General features: G+C 41.4%; 1 protein-coding gene across 1 annotated transcript in view; it reads right to left on the reverse strand.

Annotated features, from left to right (window-relative positions):
* Positions 1–17,985, reverse strand: part of ARMC8 (armadillo repeat containing 8) — a 67,284-nt gene that overhangs the window by 13,124 nt on the left and 36,175 nt on the right. Inside the window, exons 6-13 of the mRNA XM_009993534.1 lie at positions 15,668–15,748; positions 14,211–14,286; positions 14,030–14,120; positions 9,436–9,496; positions 5,011–5,211; positions 2,294–2,389; positions 481–563; positions 110–191 (exon numbers count right to left, since the gene is read on the reverse strand). Coding sequence (XP_009991836.1) covers positions 110–191; positions 481–563; positions 2,294–2,389; positions 5,011–5,211; positions 9,436–9,496; positions 14,030–14,120; positions 14,211–14,286; positions 15,668–15,748 — 771 coding nt within the window. The remainder of the gene's footprint in view (positions 1–109; positions 192–480; positions 564–2,293; positions 2,390–5,010; positions 5,212–9,435; positions 9,497–14,029; positions 14,121–14,210; positions 14,287–15,667; positions 15,749–17,985) is intronic.

A 17,985-nucleotide genomic window follows, 5' to 3' on the forward strand; every position in this document is an offset into this window, starting at 1 on the left:
CCCTTCCCAGACCCCTCACAGACCCTGCCGAGACACCCCGAGAACTCTACCAGACCCCCCCCTTTAACAGAACACTTCAGTAATCACGGCCTGACTTCTCTTTACTTACCTTCATTAAAGGTTTCCATACAGCATGATCCTGAAAACTTGTCCTGAGCTGCTGTACAGAACGGGACAAACTGTGCAAACATCTGTAACAGGAAAGAAACCTTCACTGTGAAACACACACACATCCACTGCTGCAACACACATTCTGCTCCTTCAGAGATTCAGCTGGGCAATTAAGTAACAAACTGTAAACAGCAGAGAGAAGACACTGTACTAGTCCAGGATAACTCCCCCTTCTCCCCTAATACATTTACCAACAGTAGAAATTACTTCAGATTAGCTTTTGAAAAATTAGCAAACATTCTAACAAGAGCATTCTACCAGAGCTTTGCCAAGACAGAAGTGTTGGTATGAACCAGAAGAGCCTCCTACCTGACTGCAGCTAATCGCACCTTGATACTAGACTCAGACAAGCCGTTCACAATCCGATCCATCATGTTTTCAGTCTCAATGATCTGCAGCAAAAAGGAGTTCATGTTACACGGATCAAACAGGGACACTGATGGGCTGATGTAGCATTTTGAATATTGCATATAAAAAACTGTAGCTAAAACCAGGAAGCCACATTCTCTTCCCAGATTAGGTGAAAAGCAGCATGTGTCTGCACGCAATTTAGAAACAGCATCTACATTCTGAGCTCCACTACTGCTTCGGAAGTTATTTTCATTCATCATCAAGGAACGATATATATATATATGAATATATATGAATTACCCTTAATGTCATCTTAAAACAAAAGGAGTACGTTTGAGTGCTCCTTTTGTGTACAAACTACAGATTATAGACGTGCTGAGGAGCTTTCTGGAAAGTAAAATGGCCTGGCAGTTGATCTGTCATGTGCAGACATGGGCAGCACAAGCACTGAAGACTAGGATAAAAGGAAATTAACACCAAGATGAAAGATGGTTCTTGTATCACCATTTTGTCATGTTCAAACCCAACATTTATTAAAAGCAATGCTTTGATATGTAAAAGAATCATCCTCACTACTAACTAAAGAAGTTCATCCTACAACAACACAGAAGTTTATGGGTTTTAATTGTGTGGATACTGCATGGTTCCCTACTGCCAAACCTTCCTCCTAGTTGTCTTTTCAACCCGGATTTCCTGCCTCCTTCCTGTGCAAACCTTTATTCCTTCTAGTTTTCCCCTTTAACCAGCAAATAAACACAGAAAATTCTGCCTCCTGTACTTGCCACATTTGCCATAGCAACTCCTCGTTTAATTTTTAAAAACTTTGCTTTTAATCACTGTTTAAATTCCCACCACTTTTTCACACAGAAATGTTTAATTACAAGAGTGCCCCAACCATCCAGTCTTCTTCCTCCCGTGATGTTTGAATAGTTTGTTCTCTTTCAAACCAACTGTTTGTTCTGACAGCACATTCTCACTTCAGAATCATGGAACAGATTTTGACTTTGCTTCCCAACATGATTAATTGTCCAGAGTTTATTTTTGAAAAAAACACTTGTTTTGTAATAAGATACAGGACAACAGAGGTATATTCTGTCCCTCAGAACATAGGTTTCAGGAGTTAGACATATGTCACAACAATATAGATTCCTGCACAGCTTATGAGTAGCAAGGACCACAGCACATTGGAGACCTTCTTGCTCTTTGGTGAAAGGAGACTGGAGCCAGGAGGGTCAGCCTCTTCTCTCAAGTAACAAGTGATAGAACAAGAGGAAATGGGGTCAATTGTGCCAGAGGAGCTTCAGATTAGATATCAGGAGACACTTCTTCCCTGAAAGGGCTATCAAACATGAACAGCCTGCCCAGGGAGAAGTTTGAATCACTATCCCCAGAGATGGTTTAGATGTGTAGATGTGGTGCTTGGGGACATGTTTTAGCACCAGACTGGGCAGAGTTAGGTTAATGGTTGGACTCAAATATCTTAGAGGTCTTTCCAACCAAAACGATTCTATGATTCTAGGTTGAAAGGCAAGTTCATCACCGTGAATGTTTACATAAATAAACTTTACTCTTGCATTATGTTACAGCAAAACTTTAACTTTTTGTTCAAATCCCATGCAAAGAAAGTGCAAGTTGATACTAACAGAACAGAAAGCAATCCTTCTCATTTTACACAATGGGAAAAAAAAAGGGGGGGAGCTGAGAGTGCGTAGATTCAGCCTAACTTTCAGCTCCATCTTTGCCTGAGTGCTAACATTTTTCCCAGGCTCACCTTTTTTCTGATGTCTTCATCATTTGCTCCCAGGGAGGCATAGAGCTTGAAAGCCGCCTGGCGCAGCTCGTGGGCGTGCTTCAAGTCGTGGTCCAGCTGTTGAAACAAAGCACAAGCATCAGGCACTAAAACACCACTAGTGTGATTCTTCTTTGTTGCAAAGCAGGGATTATCTTCTAGGGTTTTGTCTGCCACACTAAGGATGTCCACGTTTATCAACTGACTACAATAACTGAAGTGAAGCATGTGGTTAAAAGAAAAGAGAGAAAGATAACTTCTCTGCTGAGTTACAGGTAAGTGAACTTAAGCAAATCATGGCCAAAACACTTTTATAAAGTTAGAACTCTATCCAGACCACATTAAGGCAAAAACTGTTTTTTTCTTTACTCAACAGAAACTTGCAGAAATGAGCCAGAAGTGAAAAAATTGGGAGAGAACCAAGGGAATTTTTATCAAGAGAACTGAAGCAAAAGCAGGAAGCAAAGCTAGTCTCTAAATTCCAGGCTCTCCATCTTCAGGTGGATGTTAACTTCTGTCTTCTGCTGTGAAGGGCACACAGGAGGGTGTGGGCTGTCTAGGAGGTTTCTGAAGGTAACTTCTTAACCCAGGTGCTAGAGAGGTGAATCTGGGTGATGCACCACTGGATGGGCTAGTCAAAAATCAGGAAGAACTGCTTGGGGACGTGATGATTAATGGGAGCACTAGCGATAGAGACTATAAAATAGTGATGGTCAAGTTCCTGAGAGGTGTGAGAAAGGCACAGGGCAGAGCACAGAGCCTCGACTTCAGGGGAGCAGATGGTTGCACTCCTGCATGCTCAGCCAGAAGGAGAGAAGGCGGAGTCAAGACCCTGAGCAGCCCTCCAATACCTACAAGGAGAACATGAATCCAGATTCTTTACAGAGGTGGACAGCAAGAGGCAACAGTCAAATCAAAACAGGAGAGGTTCTGACTGGATATAAATAATAAAAATTCACTGTCAGAACAAAGTTGAACTTTGGAACAGATTGCTCAAAGAGGCTGTTTAATCGCAACTTTAGTGGCTTACAAGAGCCAGCTCTTGAGTAACCTCATCTAAGCTCAGCCCTGACCCTGCTTTGAACAGAAAACTAAGCCTTTCAAAGCTCCTCACATTCTTTCCAATGAGAATGATGCTGTGACTCTGCTTGCCCTCACAATTCTGTACCACCAAACAATCCAACAGTCGAAGCTGACACAAAAGGACAGAAAAATGCTAGTTTTAAGCATCAAAGCAGATAAATAACTGTCAAAAACTAAGCTGTATGAGTGACTGTCTCTGGTGCAGCTATATCAGAGCAGCATGTATTATATCACTGTTTAAAATATTTAAAACAGACAAGCAATCTGCTTGGCAGAGGCCTCCCTCACGGAATTTTTACCTTACAGGGTGCAATTCAAAGCATTCTTGACAGAGTCAGCACCACAGCTTCCCAGCTGACTGTTCTTACAAGATTTCTGAACACTCAGAGCAGTGTCATAATATTTAGAATTGCCCCACTCACATTTGGAACTTAAATCACATCTTTGATGCTACAGCCAAATGTCCCTAACTCCCCACTCAGCTGCTAAACTTCCTTCTGCTTTTTTAATGTTACACTGCAACTACATTTTTTCACTTTAGTTTGCATTTCTCCATAGAATTTAAGGCAGCTCTATATGCAGAATCAATCCCCTTCTACGAAGTGAGAAGTGAGTCTACCTGTTGGGCTCATTTCAGAGAAAAACTTGCTAAAAATCAGCCTCAGAAAGAGGGAAAGGGAATAGGCAATGAGTGTGGAATATCAAACCAATCTTGCTTCTGAGGCTGATTGATCCATTAGTGCTTTGTAAAGTGTATAAATAATGTGTAAAAGAAGCTCACAGATGAGAACTCCTAGTACAACACCTATGAGACTAAGTCTCCAAGTGTCTGTTAATCCAACCTCTTGGTAGTGGAGATAACCCATGAGATTAAATGCTACCCGACATCTACATGTTTTTATGCTTTAACAGAACCCTCCCTGAACTTGACATCATTAAGAAATCTGACCTAAAAATTGAAATCAATCTCTCCCCACATGGGCTGTTATCTCTCAGGAAGCTGAAATGTTCTGGCTCTTGAAGGCGAGTCTTTTAGACTTTTCAAAGGAGAAACATAACCAATAGCTCAGCCTGGGGGCTTCACTGCTATCTCTAGGAACTGCAATGAAACTTGTATGGTGAAGATACATTAAACTTTCCACAGCCCATCCTTCTTACAGGACATGGAGTCCAGACATATACAACAACTGTAGCTTAGATAACACCAATTCCAGAAAAAGCAGTTAGCAAGCAGTGGGGTGAGCTTCTTGGTCTATGGAAGACAGAGAAGAGGAATCAGGTACTGACAACCCAAAATACATCTTGAGCCAGCATTGTTACTGTTCTAAGATAGTTCCCGAAATGCAGACAAAGGGATTATGTTTAGGAAGGAGACACTGTTATTTAGTGCAGGTTTGTACAAAGCTGGGTGCTTGGTGCCTTCCCACAAATCAAGCATAGCAGATGAAATTTTTCATACTTATACAGAAAACTATAAAGTTAGTAAGTTTCCAAATCCATCCTCCTTACAGTGACTGGTTAGCTATTTACATACAGTTATAATATGGTTACATCACTATTTCTACTACCATCTTTGCACAATTTTCAAAGCTTCAGAACTGGGTAAGGACACATACCCTCTTGATATCAGTGATTGCACTCACTGAGCTGGGGTACTTGAAGTAGTCAGCAAGCATGATGATGAGGTGGTCGGTAATGCTGGCAATTCTCTGGAGCTCCACGTCAGTTTCAATCAGATAGGCCAGTGTTTCTGCTCCTTCCACTCGCTCCTCCAGCAGCCTTTCCTTACTGCACATTCGAACCAAGCACGGCAGAGTCTGAAAAGTTACCACAAACCAGTAATCTCACCATTGTTCAGCGCAGCAACATTCAGAAAGCAGCTCACCAAAAAAAACCAACCCAACAGCTAACCCAGAGCAATTCTCAACAATGTTCTTTCGATCAGTACCTTCAGACAGAAAGACTGTAGTGGTTTTAAAGACTACACACGGAGAAATGGTTCAGGCATTACTAAGTACACAGCAAGCTACTTTCAACCAGCTTCCCATGCAGTCAAAATTAGTTTTCATGAATGTCACGTTTAGAAGTGACCATGCTCAAAGTTTTGCAAAAGCTAAAACAAACAAATCCCCTCAGAACTTTTCACAGGTTTATTCTTATTACACACAAGAACCAAAAGTACCCAAGCTGCCCTCAAGTACTTGATCCCTCCTGCCCTTGTGCAATCTAGAATTGACTAAAGACAAAGCAATCAAAAAATAATCTCAGGGTCCCTTCACCCACACTGGTTGTGAGGAGTAGTACGAAGGGAGGACTACTCCTGAGAAGTATATTTGGTCAACCAGAAATGAAGCCCACTTGGAATCCAGGTCCATTCTGCCGTATGCTGACATTCTCCCCTACCTTGGTTACACTCACATGGCAACATTTTTGTCAGACCTTCTCTGCTTTAAATATTAAAACTAGTAAGATCTTTCTTTACCAGAAGCTCAATGGAAAGCACTTAACTCTGGAAAGACCAGTCCTCTAGTGGTTGGGGTTCCATCCACTCAAGCCTCCTCAAATGTAAGTATGGAATTGGATGAGGTAAAATATCAAGCTTTTGGCTCGTGTAACTCCACTGGCTTCAACAGAACTACACTAATGAAAATGCCTCCCAAATATTGTCTCTGGTTTAATTGCTGATCCCAAGTCAAACCGTGACACCGAAGTTCTGTGTTTGGGGATCCAAAATAACATTTAGCCATTGACTGTTGAAACGAACGCATAGATAAATCTCTTCTCTCCACAGGTAAGCAAGTAGAGCTACAGGACTTGCTTACATTCATTAAAAAGGAATTACCATTTAGGTTGCAAACCCTGCCCTGATCCAGTGAGCTGAAGCACTTCCTCTGTGTGTGTCTGTCACTTGGGGAGAGACCTGCAGCCTCAGCAGCTGAAAAGTGATTCTAAAAGCATAGACACACCTACAGATCTCCTGCTTCCTCGGGAAGTTCACCACAGCTCTTTGAAAGAGAAGACAGCTGCTGAGGGTTGGTAAATTCAAGCAGCCCTCAGAAATTACCTCATTCCAAAAGAGTTTTCTAGGATGCCTGACAAGTGTGTCCAAAGTTTGCTTTAAAAGCCTTCAGGCATTTCATTATCACTTACTTTTTATACTTGAGAATTCAGATCTGCACCATAGTTATTAAATACCATCAGTTTTATTTAGCAAGTTGGCATAAAGTATATTAAAAACTGGGGCTACATAAATAAAATAATGAAAGCTGAATATAAGCTCTAAAAAAAATTATATTAAGGTTGCATAAGAAGGAAAGGAAGTGGAACTTGACGTCTAAGTCACAAAGATAATGTACTTCCCAACTCTTTGCAAAGACAAATGGCCTGAATTAAGCTATTTCTTGGAATTCAAAGGCTAGACATTGAGTCACTGGATGCAAGCACCCAAGAAACACAAATCTCATACTTTTCAATTTTCAGCAGTTCCATCTGTTTAAAATTAAACAAAATGAAAGAGACATTTTAACAGTTCCACCAGATCTACAGGCCTGTACAGTGTAATTAATGCAGAGTAGGGGGCTGTATTAGAAGTGAAAGATGAAGAGCCACAAAGCACTTCTGACCTTTTCTGGCTAGCAGATGGAAGTCTGAAAATGCACTGTAAAGATGGAATACTTAATTCACATGGTATCACTGAGATGCATCAAATCATCTGAACAAAGAGTCACTTTCTTAATTAGGATTCCAAAAAAGTAATTTCCCTTCCAACCAAATCATCTATCAGCCTCCTCTGCCTTCTCCCCATCCCAACAATTTTATTTTTTTCACGTGCTACAGGTCAACTCCCTGCTCAAACTGGGCGGTGAAAATACATCAGATCATATCTACACACATCCTTGACTGTCCTCCAAACAAAAATTGGACAGCAAAGGGTCACAGTTCTCTTTAATAATGTTGGAAAACAAAAGGGAACACTGCTTTGTTTTAGTTCACCAGAGGTCAAACAACTTGTAACTGGATGTAACACAAACTCAGACACTGTGTTATCTTAAAACTATGAGCTCCTGGAGTGACCCCAGAAGAAAAGTTACCCGAGATGTTTGAACAAGAAGGCAAGATGCTGTGCCTCCCCTTTCTCCTCACTCTTTTGTTTGCTCTCACTAAAACAATGCTTAGTCCATGGCTCAAAACATTTATCTGCAGCTTCCATAAGAAAGAAAGTGCTGCTGCTGCAGTGGGCTGGCAAGCATAGCAGTTCAGAATGGCCTGCAAGGGCTGCAGCTCCCAAAGCCCCAGCCCCCCAACTCTTCTCCCCAGAGCAGAGCTCTTCTGGAACACACATGTCCTGACCAGGACAGAGCCCAGGGATTTCACATGGGGGATTTCTGAAGGGAAGACATTTCAAAAGAATACGGTTTGCAGGAGTGAGACAGGTTGAGAGCACAGAATCGTAATCCCTCAGTTTGTAGTTGTTGTAAGAAGGAAGAGCAGGGAACCAGAGCATCAATTTGGAAAAAAGCTCAGTAGAAGACCAAGGGAGCAGGATGCAGCCTGGCTCCCTCCCTTACTGCAAGACCAGATACAACCATCAACAATGAAATTAATTGCATTTTGGACTTTCTCATGTAAAAAGACAGTTGGGATGGACCTTTGTTTCAGCCAACATCTGGATTTTTCATCTGTCATCACCCAGAACGATGGATACCAAAATCCCACCAACAAAAGCAGTTGATAGGCCAGACTGGATACCATGGACATTGACGGGAAGGAATATGCTGTCTTACTCCAGTACCTTACATACAACCTACTCTTTACCCAGCATTACCAAAGAGTAGGAGCATGGGACAGCTCCTGACACCCTGGTGATAGCTGTCTGGTTTCAAATGTGAGCCTGCAGGAGCCACCAGGGGTTTGCACCACACCACAGCCAGAAGACACTCCTCAGTAGCACTTGGTGGTGAGAATGTGTTGCTTTAAGCAGTGCTCAGCTCTTCGTGGTGCCTCAGACTGCAGCACACTCTGCTCACACATACACTGATCACCTGTCTGTTCCCAAGGGGATGTGAACACCACAGAGGGGCCATGGCAGCCAGAGAGCTCCTGGGAAAGTTCCTGGGTCTCAGATCACACACCACCAAACCCAACAGTGACTGCTCTGCTGATCAGCCCTTCAATTGCCAGGCCCATTCCAAGAGCACATGTGGTCTCCATCTCAGTACAGGGGCACACATGGAGAAATAATTATTTTTTCAGGCTATTAAACTGCATTTCCTTAAGTTTGAACTATGTGTTATTCTCTAGAATGAAGGGTACTAAAAACATACTAGAAGCTTTGGAGTCTGTCTGACTGCTACAGTAATTATCAAAGAAAGCAAACATATTTTCTTACAGCAGTACTACAGTTATACTTCAATATCTCATGGAGAAACAAGCAGTGTTAGTAATTACCTGATCTCTGGCTGATGTGCTTGCTCATCAACAGCTTTTTTTTTCTAACTAGCTATACAAGTGTGACTATAAAGAAAGAGATTACATTTCTTTGGTATTTAATGAAGTCTCCCTCACTGAATTTCCTTATAAAGTTCCATCCAGTATAAAAATCAAACCCAACATTCAGCCCAGTTTCTTTAATAACAAGTTTCTCTAGCCAAATATGAAGCAGACAAACACAGCAAAACATTGTGAAACCTGATAAATCATCTGCTTGTGACAGACTCCACGTATAGATTGTGCAAGTATTCTGACTAGAGTCTTGTGAAATAAGCTACTGAAAGACAAACTGGTGCCTTGTTCATACACAGACACCAAGGCAGTAACATTGTTTTGATGTGATTTACAAACAGTTACTGAAATTATTACAAACCTCCATGGATGAGTGTTGAACTCTGGGATATGTATTTCTAAATATCGACCATGATTTTTTATTGAAAGAAATCTTCAGTGTAACAGATTTGGGGCCTCTTTTTACACGAGACAAATAAAACCAGCACAGCCCTATGTGAGGAAGACATTTGAAGGAGAACACAGTTGACCCAGCTCACCTTAAGAACGATGCAGGAATCGTCTGTCCGTATCGCTCCTGCTCTGCACATGGAAGTAAGGCTGGAACAACACAGCAAAACAAACATTCACCTGTCACTGGGTTTTAGGCACTTCAGTAAGACACTGCAGAACAACCAGCTGTACTAATGGAAGGCACTCCCCTTTGTTCTACCATTGATTTAAGTATGTTTGGTCTTACCAGGGCGGGGCACACAACCTATTCCAGGCAGATTTCTAGCACCAGACACCTCACGGGAGCTCCTGTCAGTACATGCACCACACACTGGTCAAAAAAGGTTTAACTAAACTAGATTGACCCATAATTCTCTTTTATCAACAAAAAAACCAAACCCAAAGTGAACAGCTTACATTAAGATAAAGGAGCAATCTACATAGACCTGTTGTTTGCTGCAGACATCAGGGGCCAGCACTTAAAACAATCAGGAGAGAATCAGGCCTGGCAGCTCAACAGTTTAGTCAGAAACACTTCAAGCTTTGCATCAGCCTAGGAGATGTGGTACCACTGTCCACATGTATCTGGAGATGCTCATCCACAGGCATGTCTTCACACTCTGCTGGAAGAAGCACATCCTGGCTCACAATGAATCCAGTTAAGTCTCTGAGACTGAACGAAATGAGCACTTGCTCCTTATTAGACAACAGCTTGGACAGTGGATATGACAACTCCAAGGTCTGGCACTACAATGTTGACACACAACACCAGACACAAAGGTGCTTTGTTAATTCACCTGTACATGGGCTCTGAGCTACCAGAAATGCGAAGTAGTTAGCGACCAATAAATGTAGTATAGTTTTTACATGCTCTGCTAGGAAGAAGTGGAATGAATAGTGGGATCACTGCTCTGCGTTCAGTGCAGGAACAGTCAAGTACCACGTCACAGTCAAGTACCACGTCACAGTCAAGTACCACGTCACAGTCAAGTACCACGTCACAGTCAAGTACCACGTCACAGTCAAGTACCACGTCACAGTCAAGTACCACGTCACAGTCAAGTACCACGTCACAGTCAAGTACCACGTCACAGTCAAGTACCACGTCACAGTCAAGTACCACGTCACAGTCAAGTACCACGTCACAGTCAAGTACCACGTCACAGTCAAGTACCACGTCACAGTCAAGTACCACGTCACAGTCAAGTACCACGTCACAGTCAAGTACCACGTCACAGTCAAGTACCACGTCACAGTCAAGTACCACGTCACAGTCAAGTACCACGTCACAGTCAAGTACCACGTCACAGTCAAGTACCACGTCACAGTCAAGTACCACGTCACAGTCAAGTACCACGTCACAGTCAAGTACCACGTCACAGTCAAGTACCACGTCACAGTCAAGTACCACGTCACAGTCAAGTACCACGTCACAGTCAAGTACCACGTCACAGTCAAGTACCACGTCACAGTCAAGTACCACGTCACAGTCAAGTACCACGTCACAGTCAAGTACCACGTCACAGTCAAGTACCACGTCACAGTCAAGTACCACGTCACAGTCAAGTACCACGTCACAGTCAAGTACCACGTCACAGTCAAGTACCACGTCACAGTCAAGTACCACGTCACAGTCAAGTACCACGTCACAGTCAAGTACCACGTCACAGTCAAGTACCACGTCACAGTCAAGTACCACGTCACAGTCAAGTACCACGTCACAGTCAAGTACCACGTCACAGTCAAGTACCACGTCACAGTCAAGTACCACGTCACAGTCAAGTACCACGTCACAGTCAAGTACCACGTCACAGTCAAGTACCACGTCACAGTCAAGTACCACGTCACAGTCAAGTACCACGTCACAGTCAAGTACCACGTCACAGTCAAGTACCACGTCACAGTCAAGTACCACGTCACAGTCAAGTACCACGTCACAGTCAAGTACCACGTCACAGTCAAGTACCACGTCACAGTCAAGTACCACGTCACAGTTGGGGTTAAAAAAATAACTGAATTTCAGAATGGGTGACTTGCAACTAAAATGTTTAAACCCTCAACTGGGCAGGTTAAAGGTGTACACAGGGTCAGTTACAACTGATGAGCTAAGGAGCAGTGACATGCTGCTAACCCACTGCAACCACATAGTAACATCACTGATCCTGTTCCAAACACCTGCCAAGACCTAAAATCCCATCATCACAAGTCTTTTCATAGGGTTTCTTGGAAGATCATAGAATCATAAAATGGTTTGGGTTGGAAAGGACCTTAAAGATCATCTAGTCCCAAACCCCCTGCATGGGCAGGGACACCTCCCACCAGCCCAGGGTGCTCCAAGCCCCATCCAACCTGCCCTTCAACACTGCCAGGGATGGGGCAGCCACAGCTTCCCTGGGCAACCTGGGCCAGGCTCTCGCCACCCTCATTCTAACGAATTTCCTCCTGATCTCTAACCTAAATCTCTCTTTTTTCAGTTTAAAACTGTTGCCCCTTGTCCTCTCACTACAAGCCCATGTAAAAACATAAAAGGTTAAGACTTGACTGTTGGCAGAGATCACTATAAACTTTTACTGCCCAAGTGTTGCAGCTGACAGCAGAAAATACTCATTTTCACACCTGAACAATTGGGAGGAAAGCACCTGTCTTGCACTTGCCATTTAGCCCAGCTAGACCTTATTTGCCAGACAAAGGAGCTCCATCTCAAACATGAAATGAGTTAAAGTACAATTACTGCAGGTAAAATAGGCTTGGCTTAGCTGGAAGCCATTTGGATCATTTTAGTAGAAAAGGTTATGACTCCACTTGCAGCTGCAAATCACTCTCCCAAGAGGCTTAATGCTCTTCCCTCTGTGCCAACACTGCTTATCAACTGAAGGATCTTTACTCCATTTCAATCAAGAAAATCTAAATCCACATTCCAAGGATTCTACTAATAAATCAGAGAGGAACTGCAGACTAACTGACCAAAGCTGGCAAGGCAGGAGTGAAGCCTAATTAAGAAGCAGAAAAGATAGGACCTGTGATAATTTCACCTACTACTCATTAGAAAACCAGAAAAGACAGGTAGTCTAACTTGGAATCAAGTAGGGAATGGATCTATAAAAAAAAAAGCCAGCAGCTCTTTGCAAACCCCCAGGACTGTTGTGAAACTGTGGCCTTGAGTGCCCTACCAAGGATGGCTGCCTGTGGACTAATTAGAAAACCAATCTGAAACTCAAAGATATTGATTTGTCTTCCATTTTTCTGCCATTTTCTTTTTTGCTTTTCAATAAATCATTTTCTTTCATGCTTTCAAAGGTCCACTTGAGCCCAAGCAAAAGATGGGACTGTCCTTCCCATCTGCAGCAGATCAGTCAAGAACACCAAAAGACCTGGGATCATTCATTCCAGAACAAGAAGACAGTCCAGAGCTAGAACAATCCTTTTAACTCCAACCTGCCTTCAAGACATATCAACTGTCTTGTATGTTGAGATCAATAAAAACTATTATTTCTACAATTCTCTATGTATTCTCTGAATTCTCAAAACCCACAAAAATCAATGAGAACTGAGACTGCTACAGTGCAGTTGATTTGCCTTCTTTACTAAGAGGTACCTGGCAAAGCCAGTGAAACCAGACTGCATGATCAATTGTGGCTGGAAGGGAACATGGGAGGTCCCAGGATGGACCTCCCACACAGAGTGGGATTACCTGAAACAACCCATCATAAACTGGCAACATTACAAAAGCAGCCATCCTCCCTACCCCACTTGTTCCTCACACAGAATCTCAAGACCTTGCTCCAAGACGAGCATCAGTGAAACTGTTTGGTGAACTGATCCAGAGAACTCACTGAAATCCAGGGCAAAAATAACCCACCAAAAACTAACAGAAAGATCAAACAACATATCAGTGACCAAACTCTTGAAGTTGCCATTAACTGTAGTAGTTATAGTGATGGGTATTTTTCTCTCTTTAAACTCCTGAAGTAATTTATTCCATTATTATTATACACAAAGGAAAAGGATGTTAAAAAGGCTCAATTCCCAGTTTATGAAGTGAGTTTAACCATGGTGTTGCTGTAATGAAACCTGGTCACATTTTGACACAGAGTAGAACATCATGAACACATAGAAAAATGCCCAAACCAGAAGGGAAAGTTTGATTTTAACTATCTAATGAACAATATTAATTCTGATGTATGAGCAAATGAAACCTAAAGAATAATCTATTTTAATTAAAACAGCTGGGAAGGGGGACTCTTGTCATCTTAGTGCATACAGTTCTCAACACATCACAGCCCCAGAGTCAGTTCTTTTAGCAGCAGTGCAACAGGGACATGAACTTGTACAACCTGAGGGCATCTCAGTTTTATATCTGCAAAGACACACAACTGACCATAGCCTGGTGAAAGTACAACCTATAAAATCCAAGCTACTTGTGAACACTGTAGTTCAGCTTATGAAAATCCATCTGTCTGAATACACATTCCTGACAAAAGTGCTGTCCAGCAACATTTTTTCCTGTTTATGTACAGCAAAGATTGAAGTATCTATAATTACTCCTAAGGTTTTAGATCACGTATTACTACAAGCAAAAAGAGAACAGTTAATAAGGATTAAAATGCATGCTATTTCACTCTAATTCCTCATGGAAATTACCATTTGGCTGCTGTGAGCTGCATTTCAATGGGCTTGTCCCTTTGTAACATCTTCACAAAAATTTGTGGTAACAATTCTCCATCCACTGACACTGCAAGCAATGAAAGAGAACTCCAAGTCATTCTGACTCAGCCAGGCAATTAGATGAGTGTCAAACAAGCAACAGGAACATGATACTTACCATTTACAAGAGTCATTGATACCTGTGGGTTTTCAAAGGCTAGAACTGAGAAGCATTTCAATGCCTGCATTCGAACCTGTGTAAAAATATCAATATATGAAGGATAAATGTAAATTATGACTGAAAAGTTGGTTTAATCTGCTGTATAGGCTTGTAGAAAATAATTCTGTATAATCACTAAGAAATGTAGATGATTAATAAAAAGGCAGATGGAAACATCTAGCTCACACTTGGCTTCTCAGGAAAATGTTGCCTGTTCATGCTGAAAACTGATTAGTACAGACAGAAAACAGAAGCTCATCAGTCTCACTAACAAAATATTGATGACCACCTAGTTCCTTACTGGATTTATTAAAAAACCCCAAACCAAACAAAAAGCAGCACACATGAAACCAACAAGCCCTTGGAACAGAACACCAAATTTCCCTTTGCTTTCAGTTTTCCTTCCAAAAGACACTATAAAAAATGTTCTGCATTAGGCAGATCCAAACAGACAAGCATAATTATCTCACCCATCCTCAACCAACCAGCTAACAGCCTACTTTCCATAAAATAAAAGTGGCATGATAACATATTAGATAGTTTGTATTAGGTACTGTAATAAAAATAACTCAAGATGTATTTGGATAGTTTGAAGTGTTTCTTATTTTCAGAATGACGACTGATACTTTCTGAAGGGGGATAAATCCATATCTTGGTCAGAAATTCCATGGAAGTTCAGCTCCTTAGAGCTCAAAGGATTTGCTTTGGACAGATCTTTAAACTATTTGCACAGCAGACAGGTGTTAGCCCTCAAAAAAACAAACCACACAGAAAAGCCTCAGAAAGCATTTAATGCACTCAAATATTGTATTAAGTCACTGACAGGAGGCTCCCAAGGTGTGCTCAGGATCTGAACTTGGGCCTTAGACTGAAGAGAGTTAGTTGAACCTCCTTGCCAGCAAGTGACAGGTAGTGTTGCTGCTATTCCCCAGAGGTGGCACTGTCAGACAGTCCAGGGTGGACTTCCGAAACACAGGAGAGAATGGAACTCCAGACTCAGGGAAGTCAGCACCAAAGTAGCTGGTGACCTTGATACATCTGATATCCATGTCTTCACAGGCATGACTTCTGTTTAGGACACTGCACATTTACTTCTCTTCAGCTTAGTTCTTTTTTCTCATTTATCGTTCAACATATTAGACCATTTTTATTGAGTTGCCAAGTGACTGTTCTCCTTTGGATCAACAACAGCCAGCTTGGTTTTAATTAATAGTGTTTTAACTTCACACAGCACTCCAAAACAATAGGTCTCATTTTGATAAAAACCCATATGGCCAGTAAAAACATGTTATTCTAGAAACACACATTATAGCTGTTTATAGTTTGAGTTCACACACAGAGACATAGGTTTGATAATCTTCATTTGTTTTCCTTTCATAATATGTATAAAGTATAGAATTATCTTAATGTCTTACTTTGTAGGAGGTGGAAACTAACAGATGTGCAATATTCTGAACAGCTCCATAGTTAAATAAGAGTGTCTGGTGATCTGGACCCTTCAAAGGAAAACAAAACACATGTAAGAGGTTTCTACCATCCACAACTTACTGTTAAGCATTAAAGGAAGGTTTACCAACATTTACTTCATAGCCATCTGGCATACCAAGTTTGTTTGTTTTTTTTAAATAAACCAGTCCAACTCTTCTTTTTACAGCATTTGCCCTTTTCCAGTAATAATTTCCACTCTTTTCTCCAACATGCAGCAAGATTAGCTTTCCCAAATGAAGAAACATGAATAGAGTTTCTATAGATGTTCAATAGATGTTTCTATCCTTTATATTAGCAACAATCAAAAGTTCCTGACTTTCTCTACAAATCATACAAAAGTTACTGATATTTTTGTCACTTATAATATTAAGCATTTTCAACACCTCTAAGTTCAGAAGAGAGGGAATTAATTCTGAAACTGTTTCCAGACAGAACATGACAGTACTTTGACAACAGGTTCACATTCTCCTCCTACAGTTTATTTTAGTTTCAAACATATTTAGCCCTAACTCTAGTCAGCCATTACCCATTTATGGACTTCAAGATCTAAGTCAGCAATGGCTGATGGGGCAATATTTTTCCAAGATTTAAAAAGCATTTGGAATGAAACACAAATACTGAATTTTGCAGTAGAAAGGTCTCAGAATTTCTGTAGTATGACCAGGCTCAATGAGGTTAGAAAAAAACAACAAGAAATCCCAATGGCATCTGCAACCTTCAGTTTTCTCTTGTGAAATCTGACCTGTGACTTACAGACATCTCTTTAGAAACAGGTTCATGACTCTAGTCACTTCTGCATTAAGGATCAGCTACATACAATTTAATTTCAACTTTTAGAATGTCACAGCATTAACCACATGCCTCGATGCTTTTTCTTGACAGATCTACAAGTGAAGAAACTATCCTCACTCCTTCTTCTTTTGTTCAAACCCAGCTGAGTTTCTGAGCACATCTATACACCCTGGTATGCACTAGTGACACTTTATTTTCACATTTGAGATAAAGCCAAAATCAGATTTTTATATTCATCATAGAATGGTGAAGGTTGGAAGGGACCTTCAAGATCATCAGGCTCCAACCCGTCTGCTGACATCTCCCACCAGACCAGGCTGCACAAGCCTCATCCACTCTGGCCTTGAACACTTCCAGGAATGGGGCTTCCACAGCTTCCCTGGGCAACCTATTCCAGTCTCACCACCCTCATGGTAAAGAATTTATTTCTAATATCTAACCTAAATCTCCCCTTTTCCAGTTTAAAACCATTACCCCTTGTCCTATCACTGGCTGCTCTGGTGAAAAGGATGTTTTAGAACATCCCCTACCTCTAAGAAAAAAAAGCATAAAATTCCTTTCAGATGTAACATATCTGGTGCTTTAAGAGATGCTTCAGCTGCTACTGCCACCAAGAGCTTTCTACCAAAAAATACAATCAAAACAGCATGGTTGAAGTAGGAAAACCACTTACATTGGCACACAGAAGTGGCTGAGGCAATGACTTAAAGCTGCAGCTATGCCAGTGTTGAAGCTGAGGAACAGATATTAAAATATGTGAAAAAATGCATACAATTAAAAGAAATCATATTGACCTAGAAAGTTGTAGTAATTTGCAAGTATTAGTGATTTTTCAATGAGATGCAGAAGGTAAATTCTGGGCAAACAGGACAACTGCATGTACAGAGGTGGCACTTGGGTGTGTTCTTAGTGTGACCATGTGTACATGAAAGTATCTGCCCTGAACCTAGGGTCCACACACATGAACAGGGACCACTCAAAATATAAAGGTGAAGAGAATATAATATAGCATTTCCAAGCAGCTCAGGCACCAATTTAATAGCAAGGCCTTCTGCTTTTTTTCATTTTGGGTCTAGTGACAGAGTCCCATGAGCCAGACCTATCACAGTGTTCTCTGCCTCCCAATGCTTCAAATTGAAAAACATACTATTTCAGGAACACAAATCACACTTCTGGCATGATGTGCCTTGGTTCAGGTGCCCACCACCAGGCCGAAGATCATATCAGAAAACTTTCTCAGATCAGAAGATGCCTTTATCACAGGTTTTATCCTGGATCTCTCCCAGATGAAAGATTTTCATTTTCAACTAGTGGTGAAATTATTTATGCAGAGATGTCACCACATTCAAATATAAGTTCCAGAACTATCTTCTCAAACTACTGATACAACCCTGTTTCCAAATACATACCTTAGCTTTTAATTTGACCATTAAGTGGTAAAACTTACCTACTC

The sequence above is a fragment of the Chaetura pelagica genome, unplaced genomic scaffold (assembly GCF_000747805.2).
Source record: "Chaetura pelagica isolate M959 unplaced genomic scaffold, ChaPel_1.0 scaffold192, whole genome shotgun sequence".
Lineage (NCBI taxonomy): Eukaryota > Metazoa > Chordata > Aves > Apodiformes > Apodidae > Chaetura > Chaetura pelagica.